General features: G+C 35.4%; 1 protein-coding gene and 1 pseudogene across 2 annotated transcripts in view; both read left to right on the forward strand.

Annotated features, from left to right (window-relative positions):
• ERCC8 (excision repair cross-complementation group 8) overlaps positions 1-17,018 on the forward strand; it is a 55,120-nt gene that overhangs the window by 10,780 nt on the left and 27,322 nt on the right. For both annotated transcript variants that reach the window (XM_012664533.1, XM_012664534.1), the window contains exons 3-4: positions 4,186-4,287; positions 8,240-8,363. In XM_012664533.1, the coding sequence (XP_012519987.1) occupies positions 4,186-4,287; positions 8,240-8,363 (226 nt within the window). The remainder of the gene's footprint in view (positions 1-4,185; positions 4,288-8,239; positions 8,364-17,018) is intronic.
• On the forward strand, positions 1,041-1,462 carry LOC105826546 (annotated as a pseudogene).

The following is a 17,018-nucleotide window of genomic DNA, read 5'->3' on the forward strand; positions in this document are numbered from 1 at the left end:
AAAAAAAAAAAAAAAAGCAACAGCAGCTGAAACTAGGAGAGAATGTCATACTCCAGTTGTAGTTCAAGTAGTCCACAGTAAGACCAGAAGGAGCAGTCTGGGCCCTAATATCCCTCTACAGAACCAGGTAGTCAAAGCTCTCCAGGACAGAACCGTACACCGAGGAGGAGCTTCTTGAAATAGAATTCAAACTAAGCAGTACAAAGACAATAGAAACAAAGGAAAAAATGTCCCAGATAAAATTTGGGAGGTGAACAGACCAGGAAATCTCTGGTAAGCTGCCATGTTTTGAACATCTTACCTCAGAAAAAAAATTTTGAGGGAAGAAGAAGATGTTCTAAAAATATAAAATTTCACTATTATTCTAAATCAAGCCTCCATTCTAAAGGTTTAAGAAACTTAATTTACATAAAAATGAGCAAAGCATAGGATTAAGGTCAAAATCCATACAAAATTATTGTAAGAACAAAGAAAATAAGAAGTAGAATAATGCCACTGCAGACAATGAAGTCATGCCAGAAAGATACCTATAAAACAGATGTGAACTCTAACCTAATATTTTAAAACTAGCTAAAATTCATTTTATAAAGATATAATAAATGAAAGAATAATGTAAGTTGGAATTGGAAAAACTCAGAAACGAGATGATCAGACTCAAGAGAAAATTAGAAATAAAAGAAAAATATTCCAAAAATGAAGACTAAAGCATAAGGAATACAGGCAAGTAAATATAAGAGGTAATGACTTAGAAAGTGGAAAGCAAGAAAATTTTTAAAATCAAAAAGAAATGAAGAGAGGAAAAGGATTCAAAAGGTAATTACATATGTAAAATGCAGACAAAGTTGATCCAGCATACATATAATGGAAGTTTCCAGAAAAGAAAAACAAAACAAGAGGACATAATAAATATTTAAACACGAATTCAAGAAAACTTTCATAGAATAAATAAGATCTGAAACTCTTTCCCTGCTGCCCCCGATTCATGTGGAGGTGGAGACTCGGGTGTGTTCAAGATTGGGCTTCACCCCTAACCCACCACCATGGCCGAGAAAGGCATTGCTGCTGAAGGTGTAATGGACATTAATACTACTTTACAAGAGGCGCTGAAGACCGCCCTCATCCACCATGGCCTTGCATGTGGAATTCGCGAAGCTGCCAAAGCCTTAGGCGCCAAGCCCATCTGTGTGTGCTTGCATCCAACTGTGATGAGCCCGTGTTTGTCCAGTTGGTGGAGGCCCTTTGTGCTGAACCCCAAATCAACCTAATTAAGGTTGATGACAACAAGAAACTAGGGAAATGGGTAGGCCTTTGTAAAATTGACAGAGAAGGGAAATCCCATAAGGTGATTGGTTGCAGCTATGTAGTAGTAAAGGACTATGGCAAAGAATCTCAGGCCAAGGATGTCATCGAAGAGTACTTCAAATGCGAGAAGTGAACAAATAAAAACTTTGGCTCATGTTCCTTAAAAAAATATATAAAAAATAAGATCTGAAACTTCATGTAAGGGGAAAAAGTCATATTGTCATCAGACTATGACTTTTGGGCTTTGTGCCCAAAGAAATGAAGTTTCTCATCTCAGATGCTCAAGGAAATAAAATTTGAGCCAAGGATTTTATATCCAACCAAACCGGTTTTCAAGTATAAAAGGACAAACAAGTTGTCAATAACACAAGAATTCAGGGAATATTGTTCTCATTAGCCCTTCCTTAGGAAACTACGAGAGAACGAAATCAAACAACCAGAATAACTAGAGAGACAGCAATGTCAGGATTGATGATGAGCAATATTAGCAAATAGTAATACTTTATATAGATATATAAATTCATAGACCTAGATATTGGTTTGTCTGCTGATATCACATCACAATAAAGAGAGCAGTGACAAAGATCATTTTAAATTTTAGCACATAGTCACCAGAATCCAGGCTGGAAATTGCAGAACAAATGATCTGGTTTCTGCAACAAATAAATTTGGAGAGAGGGAAAAAATAGAGGAGGGAGAGAGGAAGAAAGGGAGGAAGGACCTATAAATTAAAGGTAGAAGACATTACATTTTTTTAAAGCAAATCTAGTATTCATGGATACTTTTTTTATAGAAAATGAAAATATTTTATTATAACCTATTAATATTCCATTCCATCTCCAGTCCTCAGCATTTCTTGAACGCTCACTTTCTGTTAGGCCCTGTGAATATGCTAGTCTTTTTTTTTAATTTTTTTTTTTTTATTTTAGCATATTCCAGGGGTGCAAATGTTTAGGTTACATATATTGCCTTTGCCCCACCTGAGTCAGAGCTTCAAGCATGTCCATCCCCCATACAGTGTGCACTGCACCCATTAGGTGTATATATACCCATCCCCTCCTCCCCCATGCATACATTCTTGGGTAATGAACCATTACAGAAAGGAAAGACAGTGATTCCTGTAAAAGTCATGATAATGAGTTACTTTGAGGAGAAAGGGAAGGAGTTATGATCTAGAGATATCCTAGTGTTTGGACCTTTGGGTCTTCATAATGCTTCCATTTTTAATTGGATAAATTTATATTTTGTATAGTAATGGAATAGAATTCAGAATGTCTAACATTTTGTAAATTTAAATTTGGTATGACATCCAGAAGGGACATAAAGTAGAAAATTTGTATGAAGAGAATTTTATCTTGTAAAAAAAAAATTGCCAAAGAAAGGTACTCTGAATGGAGTTAAAAAGACAGAAACAGTAAAAATATTTAATCTGAAATATTTGCACATTTCAATATGAAAAAAGAGAAGCAAGACTATCTTCCATTTTGCAGAGTTTCTCTAAACTTACCATGTTTCTGAACACCTATTGTTTTCTAAATTAAACATATTATGGCTTTCAGGGAAGTCAATTAAAGGTGGCAACACTTTAAATTCAAAGATGATTTCAGGCAGTTTTATGGAAAAAACCAGTAAGATCATATTGAAAAGCATATTATTCAAAAAATAAAAGTAACAGTCTTAAAGACAGATATAGTTAAGAAACTGATTAAAGTATACGAAATGCCAAGAATAATGTTTATAAGTTATTTTTTAGTTAAATTCAATTAATGTATTAGTATATTTCCTTATATGTTTTCACTTTTTAGAAATTTTTACAAAGCTTTTAAATAGAATAGTTTTATAGGTTCTACCAATATAATAGAGCAGTTTGGGAGTAGATCAATAATTGTTTCCAAAAATTATATTGTTTAATTTTTCACACCCTCTTTTACCCACAGAAGTAAGGTTTTGAGTGTTCTGGCCCTTGTTGGTCTCATGTCTCAACACTCTTTCCCTTCCATGCTACTCCAGCAACACATTCCTTCTTTCGGTTCCTAAAATGGGCTTGGATTGTTACTTCTACACCTGTCTGGCTAACTCTGATTCCTTCTTCATATGCCAGCTTAAATATTACAATCAGGGAAACTGTCCCTGAATCCCCAAACTAGAATAAAAAAATAAGTTATTATCACTATGATCCCAATTATAACTAACAGTTTATGTGATTATATACGCTTCTTGTTTTCCCTACTAGATTGTAAACCCCACAAGGACAGAAATCGTGTGTCTGTCTTGTTCACAGTTGTATAGCAGAGTGCCTAAAATATTGTAAGTGCTCAGTTGAATGAATTGAGAGAATGCATTCATAAGAGAGGGAAGGAATCTGACGTTTATTGATCTCCTATTTTTTACCAGGTACTGTAAAACGAACTTTGCACTTTTAACATCACAGCAACTTTGTTATTTAGGTGAAAATGTCCCTTTTTCTTTTTTAATCAAATGTTGGAAGGCTTAAATAGGTGATAAAACCTGCCCAAGGTCAGATAGCTAATATCAGTAATAGCTGGTCTAATTTCATTTTCATTTAGAACAGTTATAATTAGGACATTTAATTTTGTAATATTTTACTTTCTTAAGAAATATATTTTGTCATCTTGTTTCTACTGTTCTTTCATTTTGGAATCATGAAGGTAAACTAAATGACAACAGATTGAATTTTTCTGTTTTCATTCTTCTATAAATATTAAGAAAGTTTAGTTTATTGAAGTCTGTGTTAATGATAAATACAGATTACCTCTGCATGGGCCTTAATACATTTGGGTATTTGCAAATCAATTTTCAGAAATTTGCAATTATAAATAAATGGACTACATAAAATAATAATGTGAACTTTTTTATTATCAGTATGTTATCAGGTGGTTCAGATGGTGTGATTGTGCTTTATGACCTTGAGAACTCCAGCAGACAACCTTATTACACATGTAAGGCAGTGTGTTCCATTGGCAGGTGTGTATTAAAAATGTAATTCATGAATTTGTAAACAGTTGTATTTTTTACATCACATGCAAAACATGAAAAGAGCAGTCATATGAATGGCTGCAAATTGTTCAAGTGATATATTTACATGGATATCCCTTGATACTTTCTTGAACATAATAACTAAATTCAGGTATAGGTGTGACTTCCCAAAACATGCGTATAACTTATGACTTCCCCAAAACAACTTTGGTATTGACTATCAAAAGGATTTTATTAAAAGACTTCTGATTATATCCTTTTTGTTCTGTACCTACATAGCACATCTCAGTAACTAATTATAGTTTTTAGTACCACTTAATATAAAATTCATTTATGAGTTTTTCCATTAATTAGATTTTCAATTGATATTAATGGAAAAAAAGATTAAGAACTAAATATGATAAATATGCTGATATTGCCTCACCAAACACACACACACACACACATATATATATATCCCTCTCTTGTCTCTCTACTTCCCAAAAATGCCTACCTTGAAAACATACTTCTACTTATCTTGACTTCTCTGACTATTCTTTACTAGCTTACCAATATTGTGAGAATTGTTTTTAAGTCTCTAATAAAATGTTTGCGACATGGTAGTTTTTCATAATGGTCATTTAATTCTTTCTTATCACCTATATCTGATCTGATAATGAGCAGACCTTTGAACAGAGAAAATAAGTGCTGACAAAATGCATTCAAGAGGAAAAACTTTGTAAACATTAACATAAACAATCACTCTGTATTGAACCTGTTCCCAAAGCCCTAGAATATGTGCTTAAGTCCATGGAATATTTGTGCGGAGGTTTACTATTGTTTCTTGGCTCTGGCACTTCACATTGGAAATATAGATTTGGGAAAGTCAGTTAATCTCTCTGAGCTTTAAATTATTTTGTCTAGAGACAAAATTATAGTTGCCATAAGGTTTCTGTGAGAATTAAATGAAATATTATCTTTTAAAAAGCATGTTGAAAACTTTAAAACCACTGTGTAAATGGGAAAGCAACATAGTTATAAGAAAACTTAGTACAAAACATGATACTGCCTCACATGTTCTGACTTTTTAAGAGGCTTAGGCCATTTACACTTTCTTCTCACTCTCACCAAAAAAACAGAAAAGTCTAAATTCTAAAGTATAAGACAGTCAATTAATTTAATTCCTTTTTATTTTATCCTAGCTAACATTTTAACATTAAGTTTAATTTGTTATACAGCAAAATTGTATTTTTGCATGTTCCATATGCTATATAATATTATTTCATGAGGGACTGTTATCTGTTTTGGTTTTTTTTGGTTTTTTTTTGTTTTTTGATATGTACAACTAAATGCTTACTGTGTCTGTCTTTTGTTTTACTGACTTTATTCTTGGATTCAAACTCTATCTTTAAAAGTGTGACTTTGATTTTGAAAATGGGCATATAGTAGGCATCTTTACAAAATGAATTATAATAGCATTTTTACATCTGAAGAGTTTACAGTCTAATTTTTAAAAATAGCTTCAATAAAACCTGTTATTAAGTTAATATGGCTTTAGACTATTTTCTGATATTTATTGTTGGTATACTTAATGTGTTCTTCACTAAAAACATTCCTTTCCTCTACCAAAATTCTTATTAAATGTGAATAACAGAACATATATAACAAGAGAATGAAATAACATTTTGTCCTATTTTAAAATTTAAAGTATAAATGAGCTTTTATTTGTGATCACTGAGTTAAAGATTTGTTTTATTTAAAACTAAAATCACTGGCTGTGCCTGGTGGCTTATGCTTGTAATCCTAGCACTCTGGAAGGCTGAGGTGGGAGGATTTCTTGAGGTCAGGAGTTTGACACCAGCCTGAGCAAGAGTAAGACCCTGTCTCTACCAAAAAATAGAAAAAAATTAGCCAGGCGTTGTGGTGCATGCCTGTAGTCCCAGCTCTTCGGGAGGCTGAGGCAGGAGGATCACTTGAGCCCAGGAGTTTGAGGTTGCAGTGAGCTATGATGCTGCTGCTGCACTGTAGCTGGGGTGAGAGAGCGAGACTGTGTCTCAAAACAACAACAACAACAACAACAAAAAAAAAAAGTAATATTACTGGAAAAAAATCTCTGTAGAAGTCAAGATTCTTAGGAGCAAATAGAAATTGGTTCTGCTTATCTTAAGCAAATATCTTATTGGAAGGATATTTAGTATCTCACATAACTGTCAGGAAGATGGGAAAATGAGACTTAAAAAATGAGCAGAAAAAAAGAGAAGCTAGGATAGAGAACACAATCAAGATCATATCACAGGAACAGTTTAGTTTGGGTTCTGCTTCACCAACATAGACTCTCAACTCCACAGCTTTGAAGAATGGCTACTTCTTCTCCCTGGGGTTTGCATTACTAGCTCAAGATTGGAGTCTCAAGCAGGATTAATTAAGCCCAGGACACATATCCTTTCCCTTGCTGCCAAGGAAGAGGAAAAGAGAATGCCTGGAGTCCTTTGCTTTCTGTAACAAGAGGCAGGGCCCTGCTTTTCAATAAAACAAAAGGGATTCCCCCCTGAAATAGGAGGAGTATGAATGCTCATTAGCCAAGAAAAAGGCATGTGTCTATTTCAGTTGACCCGTTTGGCTGTCCAACATCCATATACACCTTTCTTCCCATACCTCCATTTATATTAAAAAATGATCCAGCCTAACCTAATACAAGTGTTCACGTAACAGCCAAAAAAGTGATCATCCTTTTCCCAAAGAGTAATAATCGTAAGTCTGTTTAGTTACCACATCCAGCTCCAGTTCAATCTAATTTTCATTTTTCCACTAGTTTTATGTGATTCTGTGTCAGTATTATGCAATTTGTGAACTCAATTGTACAGTTAACCTATAAGAAATCAGAACCCATGATGGTCATATCTGCATAGCATTGCAGTAGTCTCCTGTTAGCTTTTATTTTATTATGGGACATTTCTAAAATATACAAAAGTAAAGAGCAGTATAATGAACTGTGTCCTTGTCACCCAGCTTTAAGAACTGTCAGTTATAACCAATCTTATTTCATCTCTACCCCTCACCCATCCACTCTGAGGATTATGTTGAAGCAAATCACAGACAGTATGTCATTTTATCCATAATTATTTGATTATATCTCTAAAAGATAAAGACTTTTTATAAGCATGACCACAGTATGATTATCTCACATACATAATAATAATTAAAACATGCAGTATACTGATATTTGAGCACTTCTCATTTCTTTTGCATCGTGTATGCCTCATACATGAGAAAATTGAAAGTAAAAACACAAGCATTATCTCAGTGACATATATGCTATGTTGATCACTGGTTCAAAGCATATGCTGCATCCTTCAGGACAGCACACCACCCTCACAGAGTGATGTATTATAGCTGATATTATAACTGAGAGTCTTCAACATGTCATGTTTCTGTGGGTAATGCCTTACATAAGACGTGAATCCCACAGGCCTCCACCAATTGCATTCTTTAGCCATAGAATAAGTTCCTTGATAAGAAGGAACATTATGTGGAGTACCATATAGGTGTGTGAGGCATTCAACAATTCTAAGAATGGTGGTGCTAATAGAATGATACTGTTCTATCAATGGATAAGCAAATTTGGAAAAGCAAATCTAAAACCAAAATAGGTATCTCTTCCAGTAAGAACAAATCCCTGCCTCCTCCAAGATGGAAGAAGTCCGTTGTAGCTGGCTGATCCCTCCAGGCTGCATATAGTACAGAAATAGGTCTGAGAAACCTTAGTAGGAAGTAGACCTCCACATCACAATGTCATGCCTGTACATTCTCTCTACCTTTCTGGGCAGCTAGGACAGAGGCGTGTGATCTAGGTTTGGCCATTCATATCATCCTACCTGAGACTGCTACTTGTTCTTAATAAAGTACCAGTTTTGAAACCCCTTAAGTCAGTTACCTGTAAATTTTGATTCCTGTTTTGTAGAGACCATCCTGATGTTCACAAATACAGTGTAGAGACTGTACAGTGGTACCCTCATGACACGGGCATGTTCACATCAAGCTCATTTGATAAAACTCTGAAAGTATGGGATACAAATACATTACAAGTAAGTATATTAAACCTTTCAAAAGTGTAAGATGAAGGAAAACTTAATCCTAAACCATTTTAGTGTGATTATTGGCTAAGATATCATATATGTTAGATGTGAAAGCAGTATATTGGTTAAGAAGAACTAGACTCCTTGAGTTCATGTCCTAGCTCTGCTGCTGACTAGCAGTGTAACATTGGATAAATGTTCAAACTTTTGTATCTCAGTTTCCTTATCTGTAAATTGGAATAATGATTGTACTGTATAAAATGTTCTTGAGGGATAAATGAGCTGATATATGTAAAATACCTAGTACAGTGCCTAGCATATAGTAAATGCTCAAGAAATGTTAGCTATCAATATTATTATCCCTTTTCGAAAACTGTGGTCTAGTGATCTAAGGTAGAAAATTGGATTTATCTCCTGTTGATCTAAAAACTGAAAGGGAAAAAGTTATTATAGCCTAGTAAAGGTAGGCAGTAGATAATAGCTTTTATGATATTTGATCAAATTTAAATTTCTAAGGGCCGGGTGTGGTGGCTCACACCTGTAGTCCTACCACTCTGGGAGGCCTAGATGGGAGGATCACTTGATATCAGGAGTTCAAGACCAGCCTGAGCAAGAATGAGACCCCTGTCTCTACTAAAAAGAGAAAAAAATTAGCCAGGCAACTCAAAATAGAAAAAAAAATAGCCAGGCATGGTAGTGCATACCAGTACTCCCAGCTACTTGGGAGGCTGAGGCAGGAGGATCGCTGAGCCCAGGAGTTTAACGTTGCTGTGAGCTAGGCTGATGCCATGGCACTGTAACCCAGGCAACAGAGTGAGACTGTGTCTCAAAAAAAAAAAAAATTTAAATTTCTAGTGCTAGTCTTTTCCCTGAGCTCTACTCCCATATTTTTCTACTTGTCTCCCATATTTCTTTCTACTTAAATGTAGTGTCATCCTTTCAAACTTAACATGTTCCAAACTGAACATAATCAGACCTCATATCCATTTAGTCATAAAATCTTAGAAATTCTTCCTTCAAACACTTTCATACTTCTCTTTCCTACTTCCCTCACCATCACTGCACATCTAGGCTGCTGAAAAATCCTAACTGGTTTTCCTGTCTTACTTTCCTTCTACATTTTCTATGGTAAGTTCTATTAGGTCATTAAACATGAAATGTCTGATTTTGAATCAAAAGTTTAGTTTACTATATCTCAAATAAGAAGCAGTACAATTAACTGAAGTATGTGCCTAAACTATCGACACAGTTTTGCCATCTTAATGGTGGCTTGTTTATGCCAGCAGTGAAGAAGCCTGGAGAGCGAATGGCAATGAAATCTCGAAAAGTATTTTCCACAGCTCGTTGAGAATTGAATATTTTTCCTTGCAAGCATGGTCCAAAGCCTGGAAAAAGTAGTAGTCAGTTGGTACAAGGTCTGGTGAATACAGTGAATGATGGAGAGTTTCCAAATCCAGCTTCTGTAGTTTGATTAGCATTGTTTTTTGTGACATGTGTTCTTGCAAGAGGATTGGCCTATCTCTATTGACCAATCTTGGCTGCTTAATCACAAGCATCCTCATCATTTTGTCTAACTGGTTGCAGTAGACATCCACTGTAATGGACTGACCAGGTTTCATGAAGCTGTAGTGGATAATAGCAGTGCTGGACCACCAAACAGACACCATTAGCTTTTTTGGATTAGTATTCAGTTATGGACTGTGTTTTGGCACTTCATGTTTATCTAACCGTTGTGTCAAATGCTTGTGATTGTCAAACAGAATCCATTTCTCATCATATGTAACAATATGGTGTAGAAATAGTTCACTTTTACATCACTACAGCAGAGGAAGGAAAGCTTCAAGACGATTTGTCTTCTGATGGCTCATTTAATTCATGTGGTACCCAACTATCCAGCTTCTTTACCTTTCCCATTTGTTTCAAATGCTCCAATGTTGTTGGAATAGTAACATCAAACCTTGCTGCTAATTCACAGATAGGTTGAGATGGATTCACTTCCACTACAGCTTTTAGTTCCTCATTATCCACCTTGGTCTCAGGTCATCTATGTGGCTCATTTTCAAGATTAAAATCATCAGAACAGAACTTCTCAAACCATGGACATACTGTGCATTCATTAGCCACATCCTTCCCAAACACTTTGGTGATATTTCTAGCTGTCTGCACTGCATTGGTTCTACAACAGAACTCATGTTCGAAAATACCACAAATTTTTGGTTTATCCAGGGTTTCACAAAAGTTGCTGTAAAAAAAAAATTTGGAAGGTAATCACAAGCCAAAATGTACATTTGAAAGGATGAGGATGTACCTTCACAACTGAAAAAAAACAAACAAGAGGCTGGGTGCGGTGGCTCATGCCTGTAATCCTAGCATTCTGGGAGGCCAAGGCAGGAGGATGGCTTGAGATCAGGAGTTTGAGACTAGCCTGAGCAAGAGCAAGACCCTGTTGCTACTAAAAGTAGAAAAAATTAGCCAGGCGTGTTGGTACATGCCTGTAGTCCCAGCTACTCAAGAGGCTGAGGCAGGAGGATTGGCTTGAGCCCAAGAATTTGAGGTTGCTGTGAGCTAGGCTGACGCCACGGCACTCTAACCCTGGCAACAGAGCAAGACTCTGTCTCAAAAAAAAAAAAAGAAAAAGAAAAAAACAAGAAGTGTCATAGTGAAATGTCAGAGATATCAAGTGTCAAACTTAGTACTTAAGGAAATCAGATATTCCATACTTAATAACCTATACTTATTACAGAGCAGTTTCTTCACGTCTCTACCCAAAATCTCTAGGGATTCCCATTGTCTAAACTCAGCCTCGCATTCTAAGTTCTCCATAATTTCACCCCCTATTCCCTCAACCCTATTTTCTACCTCTTTTCAACACAAATGATTGGCTGCAACTAAATTGATCTCCTTTTGCCTGTTGATCATATCTTGCTTGTGTTGTATTCCCTACCTTGAGTTCTTTTCCTTGGGCAACTTTTCCTTTGTCTTAAGGTGAGTTCTCTTTCTATAATTACATTAAACCAAGAATCACGATGGCAGAGTTCTAGTTCCATTCTGCTACTTATTGATGTGTTACTTTAGGTAAGTCATTTAATTTATTAGCAAAGATCTCTAGCTATAAAATAAAAGTGTCAGACTAGATGATGTCTAAGGTCCCTTTCAGTTTTATCACACAATCAATGATTTCAGGTTCTTCAGTGCGTATTAACCATCCTTTTATTTTTTAACATTATAGCACTGTTTTCTGTATTCTTATTTCAACCCATTCTTACAGTATTTTATAATATCACTTTCATACTTATATGTATTATCTGTTTTTCTAGATTGTTACTTCCCTAAGGAAAGGACTATGTTTTAGACATTATTAAATTCAGTGCTGTGTGTAGTATAATAACTACTGAATAAGTACTTTAAGGATGAGAGCCTGGGTGTAGTAGCTCATGTCTACAATCCCAGCACTTTGGGAAGCCGAGGTAGGAGGATCGTTTGGGGTCAAGAGTTCAAGACCAGCTTGGACAATATAGCAAGACCTTGTCTCTACAAAAAACAAGAAAATTAGCAAGGCCTGGTAGCACGTGCCCATAGTCCCAGCTACTTGTGAGGCTGAGGCAGGAGGATTGCTTGAGCCCAGGAGTTCAATGCTACAGTGAGCTAGGATCATGCCATTGCACTCCAGCCTGGGTAGCAGAGTGAGACTCTGTAAAAAAATAAAATGAAATAAAATACATGTCATTTGAAAATGAGAATATATTTTAAGGATTAAATGAATGTCATGAACTTCTACTTATGACAATGATGGAGTATCTTGTAGCCAAACCAACACCTCCATTGAGAAAAGGTAGTTGAAGCATAAACAAGATCTAGTTGACAGTTTTGGAAAGCTGCCAAGGAATCTAGGACTTAAGAAGCAAGATCCTAGAGAGAAGAAAAGTTTTCAGAAGTGAATTCAACTTTACATGTGCTCTTTTTCCCTTTGGACATTTGCCATTTCTTAATGTAGGGCAAGAGACTAAAAAGGCAGGTATTGAATAGTTTTAAGAGGCAGAGAAACAAGTGGAATTTTAGTCAATTTCACAAAGCTGCAGAGACAGAAAGTGGAGGGTGGGTGTGCCAAGACAGCCAGAAATTAAGGGGTCAAGATCACAGAAAGAAGAGAGATGGAGAGAAATTAGCCTAACAACTTGGCACTGGTCTTCCCCTTGAGGCATTTGCTGATCAAGCTATGCAAGACCACAGACTAAGAAATGAAGCAGAAAACATCTGAAAAACAGCAGAATTTTTCCCAGTCACTTCATACTGGAGAGAAAATTTGCAGTATAGTACTTGGTATATATGAGGGAGCCTAGAAAAAAGCCTAGGCTATTAGGGCACCTGGAGAGATATACCCTAAGAATGGGTAAAAATAAGAGGTAGATGGAGCCTGTGGTAGGCAGAATAATACCTGCCTTCCCCCAAGATGTCTGTGTCCTAATCTCCAGTACCTGTGAATATGTTAGGTTACATGGCAAAGGGCAATCACAGTTGCTATTCATTCACCTGACCTCAAAATAAGGAGATTATCCTTGTGGGTGCAATGTAATCACAGGGGTCTTAAAAAATGGAAATGGGAGGCAGAAGAAAAGAGGCAGAAGGAAATGTGACTGGAAGAATGATCAGAGAAATTTAAAATTGCTGGTTTTGAAGACAGATGCAGGGGACCACCAGCCAAGGAATGGGGGAGGCCTCTAGAAGTTGGAAAAAGCAAAGGAAAGGATTTTCTCCTGGAGCCTCCAGGAAAGAATGCAGCCCTGCCAGCACCTTGATTGTAGTCCAGTGAGACCTGTGTGAAACTTTTAACCTATAGAACTACAAGATAATAAATTTGCATTATAAATTACTGTTTGCGATCATTCCTTACTTCATCAATAGAAAATCATTACAGAACTCTACAAAGATAGCAAACAAGCTTTGTGTTAGCTTACTTCATGACTGAATTGAGATGATCTGCCCCTCTCCTACCTGTCAAAGATAGATCTTCTCTAGAGGAAGATATCATCATATAGAACCTCTCCCAGTTTTTCCTACATAATTTTTAGCACTCAATCAAAAACTACCAAACATACCAAGAAACAGCCTAACAGAAAAAAAAATAGAAATAGATTGACATCTCCCGGCCTAGATGCCTTTAACAATAAATTATTCTAAACATTTAAAAAAGAAATACCAATCTTAAACACTTCAAGAGAATAAAAGAGGAAAAAAGGAACATTTGTAAACTAATTTTGTGAAACTAGCATATCCTTTATTCCAAAACTTATAAGAATGTTAGAAGAAAAATTACAGGCCAGTGTCTCTTACAACTATAGATACGAAAATCCTAAGCAGACTCTTAGTAAATAGAGTCTAGCAATACACAAAAAGAACAATGTATCACAAGTGAACAGGACTTATTTTAGAAAACAAGGTTGTTTTAACATCTAAAAATCAATGTAATTCATCATGTTAATAGAATGATGGAGAAAAACTGCATCATTATCTCAATACATATGAAAAAATTTTAAATAAAAGTCAATACCCATTCATGATTTTTAAAATTTTTTACAGACTAGGAATAGAAGAGAAATTCCTTAATTTGATAAGGAGTATCTGGTTTTTTTTTTTTTTTTTACAAGTAAAGAAGTATTTGCTGGTAAAAATGTTGAAAGCTTTCCCTTTTAATTATCTCTGTTATTCCTTGTATTCAACATTGTACTGGAAGCTCTAGTCAATGCATTAAAGCAAACAAAGGAATTAAAAGGCATAGGAATTGGAAAGGAAGCATTTAAACTGTCATTCACAGAGACAAAGTGAAAAGAAGCCATGGAGTGGGAGACGGTATATCCAACATATGCATATATCTGAAAAAGAACTTAATACACAGTATCTAAATAACCAAAAATATTGAAAGACTGATCACCCTATAGAAAAATAGGGAAAGCACTTGAACAGGCACTTTAGAGAAAAGAATATCCAAATGGCCAATAAATAAATGAAAAGTATTCAACTTTTCATTCAATTAACTGAGCACCTGGAAATGTTAAATAACTCTGCAATGAGATATCTCTGTACATTCTGCAGAATGGCTAAAATGAAGGCAGATAAGGATAACAGTAACAAGTGCATATATTGCTGATTGGATTATAAGTTGAAGCAGGTACTTGGTATCATTAACTTGGTACCAAATATGTGCTTGCCCCGTGATCCAGTAATTATTCACTTGAGTGTATAAATGAATATATATGTGCACAAAAGGCATGTACTAGAGTGTTCATAGAAGCACTGGTCATTATAAACAAAACTGTAAACAACCAAAACATTCATTAACAGTTTAATGAAGTCTGGCAAATTTTACATTGGAATACTATCTCAGCAAAGATGAGGGAAGATTTACTTAATTGTGCAACAAAATGTATGAATCTTACAAACATAACATTAGACGTAGTAAAGTAGACGTAAGAGTGCCTAATATATGATTCCCTTTATAGGAGATTCAAAAATAGGCAAACTAATCCATGGTGATAGAGATCTAAATGGTAGTTATCTTTATTGGCAGGGGTTGTAACTGAAAGGGTTCTAGGGAACCTTCTGGGGTGTTCCCGATGTTCTGTTTTATAATACAGGTGATGGTTACATGGGTATGTTCACTTTGTGAAAATTCATTGAGCTACACACTTAATGATTTGTGTACTTTCCTGTATGTTTGTTTATACTACAGTTAAAAGTATGGTTTAAAAATTAATAAGCCGTACATTTGAATTTTCATTCCTTAATATTGACTTCTTTTAAAACCCTAACAAAAGACATTTTGAATTTAAATTTTCTTTAGAACATAAATGTTTTGCTAACTCAGAATAGTATTCCATGAGTCCACAATTCTATTCGAAGTAAAAGTATGATAGAACATTTTATTAATAAGAACTTTGAAAAGTTTCAGCAAGAAATAATTTATTGTGCATCTCCTAGGTATAAAGAAAATAAGGAAGGCACAAAATGCCCTTCTCCCCGTTTTCTACCCTGTCACTGATTTTTCCTATTAATGTACATATTACATACCTATCATATCTTTACTTCATCTAAGTTTTTCATTAACATGTTCTTATACTGAACATATGGTATGGTTTAGAGGAATATCTACTTTGGAATCTTTCCTATTAAACTTTAAGGTGGAGAGCAGCTTTTCTCTCATTCTGAGTTTTCTTAAAATTTTGTATATGGAACATTATTTAGAAAATCCTGATGTCGGTATCCAAGAATTGTTTTTTTGTTTTGTTTTGTTTTTTGAAACAGGGTCTTACTCTGTCGCCCATGCTGGAGTGCAGTGGCACAGTCATAGCTCACTGCAGCCTCAAACTCCTGGGCTCAAGTGATCCTCCCGCCTTGGCCTCCCCGAGTGCTAGGATTACAAGCATGAGCCTCCACATGGATGAACCTCGAAAACATGCTAAATGAAAAACTACAAAAAACAACATAATGTATAATTCCATTTATAGGAAATATCAAGAATCAGCAAATCTATAGAGACAGAAAATTGATTAGTGGTTGCCTAGGGCAGAGGGTCGGGATAAATGGGGAGTGACCACTAGTGGTTATGGGGCTTCTTTTTGGGTGATGAAAATGTTCAAAAATTTATTGCGGTGATGTTTGCAGAACTCTGTGGATACACTGAAAGCCATTTAAGTGCACACTTTAAATGGCTGAATTGTATGGTTTGTGACTTACATCTCAACAAAGCCATTCTTTAAAAAAAAAAAAAAAAAAGCACTTCAGGTTCTCTGGCTTGGGAATTGGGTGGATTATACTAAGGTACGGAAAGGGAGTGAGTAATGAGTTCAATTTTAGATTTGTTATATTTGAGGGGTTTACAAGAAATCCAAATGGAGATAATCCAGGAATTGAGCTATACATATCTGGAATTCAGAAGTGAAGTCTACACTGAAAATACAGATTTGTGCTTTACTGCAGATTGAGTATCCCTAATCTGAAAATCCAAAATCCAAAATGCTTCAAAATACGAAACTTTTTAGTGCCAACATAGTACACAAGGAAATGCTCATTGAGCATTTTGGATTTCAGATTTGGGATGCTCAACCAGTAAATATAAGGTAAATGTTCCCAAATCTAAAAAAAAAATTCTGAAATCTGAAACATTTGTGGTCCCAAACATTTCTGATAAAGGACACTCAACCTGGAATATGTGGGTGCCAGTTGAAGAGAAGAATCCATAGAACAAAATGCAAAAGAAGACAAAAGTTAACAGGACAGGAAAAGGAACAAAAAAGCCCACAAAAGACAATGAAAAGGAGTAAGAGGAAAATCAGGAATATATGATATAATGGAAGCCAGTGAAAGAGATTGTTTTAAGAAATATGTGTTGAATACTACTGACAAATGAGGAGGTTATCTATGATATTGAAAGAGAAATATGAATTAGAGTAAGTGGAATTAAAAATAAGATTGCAGGAAGTTGAGAAAACATGGGAAATCAGGAATTAAAGATAGGAATTTGGATTTGAACAGGAGAAAAGAAGATTACCTAGGGAAGAGGTAGGGTGAAAAGACTTTTTGTTTTTATGTCTTGGGAAGAGGGTGCTGTTAAGATGAAAGAAACCCGAACTTTCAGTGCTGTTGGGAATGAGCCAGTAGGGAGAGAAG

Source organism: Propithecus coquereli, unplaced genomic scaffold, assembly GCF_000956105.1.
Source record: "Propithecus coquereli isolate 6110/MARCELLA unplaced genomic scaffold, Pcoq_1.0 Scaffold9, whole genome shotgun sequence".
In the NCBI taxonomy this organism is placed as follows: domain Eukaryota; kingdom Metazoa; phylum Chordata; class Mammalia; order Primates; family Indriidae; genus Propithecus; species Propithecus coquereli.